This window comes from Thermobia domestica, chromosome 7 (assembly GCF_964235325.1).
Source record: "Thermobia domestica chromosome 7, izTheDome1.hap1.1, whole genome shotgun sequence".
NCBI classification, from domain to species: domain Eukaryota; kingdom Metazoa; phylum Arthropoda; class Insecta; order Zygentoma; family Lepismatidae; genus Thermobia; species Thermobia domestica.
In genome coordinates, this window is record NC_137460.1 from 176015320 (window position 1) to 176023231 (window position 7912).

The following is a 7912-nucleotide window of genomic DNA, read 5'->3' on the forward strand; positions in this document are numbered from 1 at the left end:
AACCAAACGCTTCCTGTAGCTTTATATTTTTAACGCTGATTCTTCTTTTCCTCGTTTCTTTTTGTTTCATCCTTCCTTAATATTTTCATTTCTGGTTCCGAAGGGGAAGGGTCCGGAACCCCTAGATCCATTCATACGTGTCTGAGTATATTTATTCACAGGATTGTTCCGTCTAGATTATGACATGCGGTGATTCAGATGGTGGGCTTTGTCCGCAGGATTATATTCGTTTACTTCTGTACAGTTATAAGCAAATAAAACTGAGAAAAGAACATTTTTGTCGATAACTTTTCAAAACTGACTTGTGTTGTTTCTCAGGTTGAAAGTATTCAACCTAGACTTACTTTGATACCAATTAATTAATTATAATTCAAACGAGGTGTAAGTGGTATATCTACGTTATTTATGAGTATAGTTATATATGTGTTAAGAAAATTTACGATTTTTGCAGAAGAGAAAATTCTTAGAAAGGCAGAACGCATATTTTTCTGTGAAACAAATGCCAGTTGAGTTGCGAAAAGTTGCCTGTGAACTTATTTAGACATTAAATACAATAAAAAAATGCTTCTCTTACATCAATCCATACATTTGCCTGTGATGGCTTTATAATGCATATATAAGCATACATCACGATTGAAATGCTACAAATTACAGCTATCTAAAATAATTTAGGATATTAAAACATTTACTAAGGAACCGTAAGTAGACCAAACTACTTTTTAAATTTTAGAGTACATTGCAGTTCGAATTGCCTTCTTTTAAAAAATGAACGAATAACGTAAATCGTTCGAAATACATTCAAAACATACAAGAATTATCAAAAATCTTATTATAATTGTATTCAACTAAAATACAAAGTCAATTATATTAAACGATACACATTTCTGAAGATATATATATGTTATAATTTAAAAATCTGTCAATGTGACTACATATGATTTTCTTTAATTACTCTAATTACTCTTTAATATCACATTGACCTTAAAACCTGCGAATATATATATATATATATATATATATATATATATATATATATATATATATATATATATATATATATTGAGTCTTGAGAGCACAAATGTCGTATGTCCAGCAGACAAAAGCGAGCCTAACAGCTGCACCATTCGTAGTTTTTGAGATCTAACATGAAACGTACTCAAACATTTAACTTTTTCCGTCTTACCACCATCGTCACGCACGTGCTTTCCTTGCGTTTCTACCATGTCCTCACTTTTTTCTCCATGTAATATCAGTCATTTTTTTCTTTTTTGCAATAGTTTATTCACATACAGAATTACTTTGTGGTCTAAGCAGCAACTTTTAGCACTTTGCCCTCCTGTGATATTGCGCCCCAAAAATGGCATCAAAGTCACAAATTTCAACTTTCGGACTTTTATAAATCTACGGTACCAGTAGTATCATAGGTATCGATATTTCTGCAGACTCTTTACATGCAATAGTATTCAGCAGAAAAGTTATGAACCCCAAACTTTATGCTATTCCGACATACAACCCATTTAAAAGTATAATTTTCTGTACTTTTTCTGGTGAATTCACATATTGGTTTTCAACCCTGCATACTTATTTAGAAACAAGAGTATATATTCTCCGTGTACCTCAGTCTCTCCTGTAAACATTTGTTTTTGTTTGATGTTTGTCTGATTCGTACGTCTTGAGCAACTGTAGTTTTCATACACGCTCAAATGCAAAACTTGGCACTCCACCGACAACAGAGATGGCTGCCATTCAGGAACACTTGTATATACGACAATGGGAATAATGTTACTGACCTTCTCATATAAAGGTTCATCACACTAAAATTTCTTCAATTTTCGGAGATGGTCGATCAACCATTTTCACCATCTTTGGACCACTTCAGATGGATTGACCCATTCGTGCTCTCAAGACTCGATATTTAAACGCTGTAAATACTTGTGATGTACATATAATGTAAAGTTCAGTAAGTTTTATATTACTTTCAGGTTCGTATGAAGTACTAAGTAAAATATGTTTGTGAAAATCTGACCTAAATATTAGAAACACGTACCTACTAATAAATGTCAAGGCTGAATGACAAGATATGCAAGCTCCGAACCGAGTACTTATCATATGTGTTTCTGTAATTTCCTTAGTGTAAAAATCTAAGCATAACACTTTTGGTTTATCCCGTCCCTGTAAGTTAAAATGAAGATCATTAATTATCAGAACAATCAATGTATTACTAGGTAGAAATAATAAATTACTACAGCGAATAAAATATAAATTATAATATATAAAAAAGATAAGATGATTCATATATTTAGACCCTCCATTACATTTTTCGATACAATTGATATTCGTTGAAAAAGACAATGCGCATGCTTCATTAGTTTCAAACCTTAAGGGGACATTTGCCATTTTGGATTTACTAATATTAATGCATTACTCATGTTCTGTCTGCATGAAAACACAATTACATTGACTATATGTATGATTAAAAGTGATTTTATACAAAATTAGATAATTAATTACTGCATAATTAATTATTAATTATGCATATTTATTACGTCTTTCTCTGTAATCAATTGTCAGAAACATTTTTTTAAAAAAGTATATGATTCTTTCCATATTTCTCATTGACATAAAATAATAATACGCGTCAATATCGTGACAGATGTTAAATTATTATTAATTGAAAATGGAAAAGTGCATTGCTGATACTACTGAATTCCGTATGAGGAGCAAACTTTCAGTTTAGAGCACTATTTTTGTGGAAAATACTTTATTTATACCTATATATTGCATATCAGGCAAATCCCTATATATTTATCTTTTGATTGGTACCACAGTTTTGGATATAGACATATGCATTTCAAAAAAAGACATGAAATAATTTCGTAATATGTAAAATGCCACCCTCTTGGTTTGTGAGGTGGCGCCTCCCACTTCAGGCGACGTTTTTTTTTCGGAACTTCTTGCAGTCTGGATAAGTCTTGACAGAGTTACCAACGCACAGTTTTATTCAGCTAGTGTTTTAGAAATGGGTCGAACGCGGCGATGTCCTTCCAGAAGTAGGAAGAGAAATAAGCTTTCTAAGGCTATTCGTTTATCTTGGATAAAAAGGCGTGAAATAGAAGATAGCTCCAAGTGTGACACTTCTGTTTGTGTATCTTTGGAAGAAACAAGTGGAAGTTCTATGGAGGTTCCAATTGCAAGGGATGAATCAGATGATAAAGAAAGGTGAGATTTATTTTACTTTCCATCCTGATTATTAATTACTTTGAACCAACATAAAATTATTCTTTTATAAAATTGTTATCATTCTATCTAAATGTATACAGGGAAAGAACATTGTAAATTCAGTTTTATTGATTTTATACCAAAACTATTTTTGTAGTCTGACTGAGCGTGTTGTTTACGTATATAGCTGCTTTTAACATCCAATTTACAGAGGAATGATCAATTTTTTTTTTTACCATTTTGGGTAGTCTAAAATGGGTGCAATCTCAAAATCGAAGAAAAAAATGTACTTAGCCCTGTTCTTTCCCTGTACCCTTAACATGTTTCACTAATCTTTTAGTGGATTATTATAATATTGCTAGGTGTATTATTTTTTTTTAAATACAATTACGTGAAACATTTGCGAGTTTAATTTTATACAGCGATACATATAATAATACTATTATGCGCAATGTTATATATGAAGGGCTTGGAACAATATGCCACATTTAAAAAAATCACTATTTTTAGGATCTTTGCATATCTTACGACCTGTAGTAGTCGATTTGGAAGTTGGGGAACACTATGTATTAATATAAAATGCTCTAATAGATTGAATAACAAAATTATTATCTAAGATTCCGGGGTAACGCGTCCCAGAACGAAATAAAGTAGGGGAACGGATATTCGATTTTCTGGTAAATGGAGAACGACGTTCTCCGTATTGCCTCCAAATCGATCACTGATAACCCGTTGATCTTGACAACTTTGCAAAAATCGAAATTAGGGTCAGTAGATATCATAAGTATTCTTGTTTAAATTACTTTTTTATGAAGCAATGGCAAATTTCACTTTTCTCTCTGATCATAAATATATATTAGTTTAGCGTCCCTTGTCAGCAGCGAGGCTATATGAAACATGGACCTACTGGTTAACATGGAATCCGAACCATAATCGTTCTATGCTCTCCTCTCGGGACTCGAACCCAGGACCCCTTGAAGCGAAGCGCACGTGCTAGCCACTAGACCAGCGATATATATATATTGCATCTTATGTCTGAATATTATGTGTTTGTATATGTAGGTATTTTAGGAAATGTATTCTACCTTATTTATTAAGTGTTTACTTTTATTGGTTCAATAATATATATACTCTAATACACTTCTCATCTTCTTTGATACTGTTTAGAATTCACCTGAGTTAGATGCTTTACAAATACTTGTTATAATATACAACTAAAATAAAAATTAGGAATGAATTTAACTGACAACATATAGAATTACAATAAGGATTAAACGATTATTTTACTTTAGGACTATTAATATTTCAGACTTGAAGAAATGTACTTTACTCGACTCATTCTATCATACATTTTATAATGGTTTACTGCTAAAATATGTACACTTCGAGGAAAATCACCTGCTAAAATGTTCATTGTAACTGAAGGTTTAGAGGAAAAAGTAATTATATCTATACGCAATTTATTAGTGGAAAGCTTTTTAAAAAATCACGCTTAATTTACAGATTATTCCTACTAAATAATTTTTAGAAATACTTGGTCAACTCACACCTGAAGGGGACTCAGCCTCCTACAACAACATTCAGTTGTTTGTTTACATCAAAGATTCCGGCAGCGTGATTTTTGCCCTCAACGTGGTTTTTTTTTTTTCGTCGTGGCTTTTACTCCACATGATTTTCTACTCTTGGTTATTCCCCAAAAAGTCATGAAACCGAGTCTAAAATTGCACTGTTTTAATCTATCTAAATTGCAAACGAAAGAACAAAACCAGTTTCACATTTGAACTTCATATATAAGTTACTTTTCTGGTTTAATTTTCGAGCGACAATAGGAGATAATTTAATAGTCATAGAGAAGAAAATCTAATTCGAATTTTTAAAAAGATAAACACATTTCTAGTCCTACATACAGGAAAAAAGTAATTTTTGACCATCTGTCCTTCATTTATTCACCCTATTCATATAAGCCATATCGTTCAACATATAAGCACTAAATTTCTATAAATTTCATTTTCATTTCTACAAATTTTTATTATTATTATTATTATTATTATTATTATTATTATTATTATTATTATTATTATTATTATTATTATTATTACTATTATTATTATTATTATTATTATTATTTTATGTCATTTCAGCTCTGACACTGAGTCTCTACCATCTCTTGTAGTGGAGCCCGAAACAGAGATTGTTAGTCGCAATGACTTTCCAAATGGCTATCGAATTGTAAATTTGGGACACATTCTCAAGTGGTCATAAAGCTCCAAGAAAACCACAGAAAGATATGTGTTTTAGGAAAAATGGATTTTCATAGAGAAAGACGTTCAGGAGTAGTGTCTTACCTCTATTTCAAGTGCCGCGTGTGCAAACGCGAAGTATGTCACTCTACGGAGGAGGAACAACAGTCTAAAAGATCTGTAATCAATACTGGGGCTGTTTGGGGCACTGTTTCCATTGGAAGTGGGTATTCTCATCTAGAGGAATTCCTCAGTATTATGGATATCCCATGTATGAGCTTCAAACTATTCAACAAGATTGAACAAGATCTGGAACCGGTAAGTAATAATTGACAAATCCGTTTGGTCTTCCCAGAAAATAAAAAACCTGAAAAATAGACTTTCCTACTTATCAACAATATCACAAGTAGCTAATATAATAGTTGCATTGATATAGTTCTGTATAGAAGATTTTATCATAATAGCACTTGCGCAATGAAAGTAATCTTAGTTACAAGCAGGCCCGCAACCAGCCATAGAAGTCTGGGGGTGCCATAAAAATGTTAGGGGGGCCCAAGTCTTAAAATAATTGTTACAAATATATAAATTCATGATTTTTTGTGTTAATATAGTATATGATGCATTGAGATCTGTGAGCCATGAAAAATTTAGGGAGGTCTGGCCCCATTGCCCCCTTCTAGTTGCTGACCTGGTTACAAGGGCAACGTAGTAGTTTCAATTGCCAAAAATGTGGAAAACTCGAAAACGTAAATTAATCGTTAAAAAGAAAAAGAAAAAACTTGCACATAAATCGGTGATTTCAGCTTTGATAGCGATCAAATATGACGAATTTATAATAAATTACTTTTGCTTTTGAGAAAATCTTATTTTTCTTCTTCTTCTGCACCGCGACTAAGGAAGGCGGTAATGATGAAATAAGCGATAATGGTGGAATGAAGGAAGTGGAAGGAAAATATTTAGAGTGGACGGAGGGTGGAGTTTCAGTATAATGCATCTGACCCAAAAAAAAAAAACCGGGTTCCTAATGGTTAAAATACTAATCTAACCTATCTATTTGGAGAAATATCAAAGTTGAAACTTCGATTTAGGAGTTTTTGATTACGTTTTCGGAGTTTGCACCACTCTGCGACCATAGCATAGTCTCGTTATGATCCTCAACCTACGTAAACCGCCATATAACGAATTGTGGATCACACTCGTTTTGCTGCTCTAGTGGAATTTTCATATTGATGTTGTCAAGAATACTTTATAGTGTGTATGATGAGATGGTTGCGCACCGGAGCCATACGAGACTTTAATCTAAATTAACGTGAAATCTAAAATATTGATCTTTCACGAAATATTACCCGAATCTCCCACACAGCAAGCGAGAACGCTATTTGGCCACCCGGTATTTCGACTGCAATTCAGCACTCTTGCAGGGACATAAGGTGCAGGGCCGTAGGCTAACCAAACATTGATGATTTTATGTTTATTAGATGCGAGATCGTAGAGTGAGCATATGTGGGAGCCAAGAGGTGAAGCCTCAATCGCTATCTACATTTTATACAAAGTAAAATTCAAACTGAAATTTTCTGAACGTTGCTAGTCTTTACAATACATACCAGACAAAGCATACAGAGACAAAAAATAACTATTTATCCGTATAGTTTCTGCACAATCGTAGAGAAATTGAGTCACATTCTCGATGACTAGGGAAATTTATTTTGTTCGTTATTGACATCACTCAAAGTAGAAAGGTAATGAGATTTATAATGAATTAAAATTAGAACAAAATAACGATATGTCATGTTTTCTAAAACAATGTATATCTTTTGTAGGTGTGGACAGATTCTCTTTGGAGTCAGATGAAAGAAGCTGGAGAGGAAGAAAGAAGATTAGCGATTGAAAAGGGCCATGTAGATCCAGATGGTATACCATGGATAACTGTATACGTGGACGGAGGGTGGAGCAAAAGAAGTTATGGGCAGTGGTATGGGAAGGGAATCTGAGCAGTGGCGTAACTAAAGGCTTGGGGGCCCTCCCGCAGACAGGGTGGAGTGGGCCCTTCCCTACTTCCCACTTCGCGATTTGGGGGCCCCTGATGGCTTGAGACCGCCCGCAATGCAGGGTCTACGGGGCCCTTATTTACGCCCCTGGATCTGAGGGCGAAGCCCCCACGTAGTCAATCTGACTCAACCTGCAAAACGTGGGTTGGAGCTAATCCTTTGGCAACTACAACTGAAATTCAATATGCTTGCAGGATTATGAGGTCGAGTAAACGCCTAATGAGATGCGAGGCCGTACACGGAGCGAATTTCCGGATCTGAAATGAAATTCGGTGTGCTTGCAAGTTTATCGGATGCAAGGCCGTTGGCCGAGCAAAAGGGATAAGGGAGGCTGAGGACGAAGCCCCAAAGGAAAGCCCCAAATGAAATTAAATATGGTTCTAGGTTCATGAACTGAGAGGCCGT

At 34.1% G+C, this 7912-nt stretch overlaps 2 protein-coding genes across 4 annotated transcripts in view; one reads left to right on the top strand and one right to left on the bottom strand.

The window, feature by feature from the left end:
- LOC145690578 (uncharacterized) overlaps window positions 1-2171 on the bottom strand; it is a 622228-nt gene extending 620057 nt beyond the window's left edge. For all 3 annotated transcript variants that reach the window (XM_081765603.1, XM_081765604.1, XM_081765605.1), the window contains exon 1: window positions 2048-2171. The gene's annotated coding sequence lies outside the window, so the exon portion shown is untranslated. The remainder of the gene's footprint in view (window positions 1-2047) is intronic.
- An 848-nt stretch (window positions 2172-3019) lies between these two features.
- LOC145689421 (uncharacterized) lies at window positions 3020-7450 on the top strand. The gene is made up of 3 exons (XM_081763578.1): window positions 3020-3219; window positions 5537-5777; window positions 7280-7450. The coding sequence occupies exons 1-3, from the start codon at window positions 3020-3022 to the stop codon at window positions 7448-7450; spliced, it is 612 nt and encodes a 203-aa protein (XP_081619704.1).
- Window positions 7451-7912: the final 462 nt, after the last annotated feature.

What these genes read in the sequence shown, in the direction of transcription:
- LOC145689421 (XM_081763578.1), top strand. Translation starts at nt 3,020, where the DNA reads ATGGGTCGAACGCGGCGATGTCCTTCCAGAAGTAGGAAGAGAAATAAG. An exon ending in GAATCAGATGATAAAGAAAG is followed by an intron (nt 3,220 to 5,536) that starts GTGAGATTTATT and finishes GGATTTTCATAG; the next exon opens with AGAAAGACGTTCAGGAGTAG. An exon ending in TTGAACAAGATCTGGAACCG is followed by an intron (nt 5,778 to 7,279) that starts GTAAGTAATAAT and finishes TATCTTTTGTAG; the next exon opens with GTGTGGACAGATTCTCTTTG.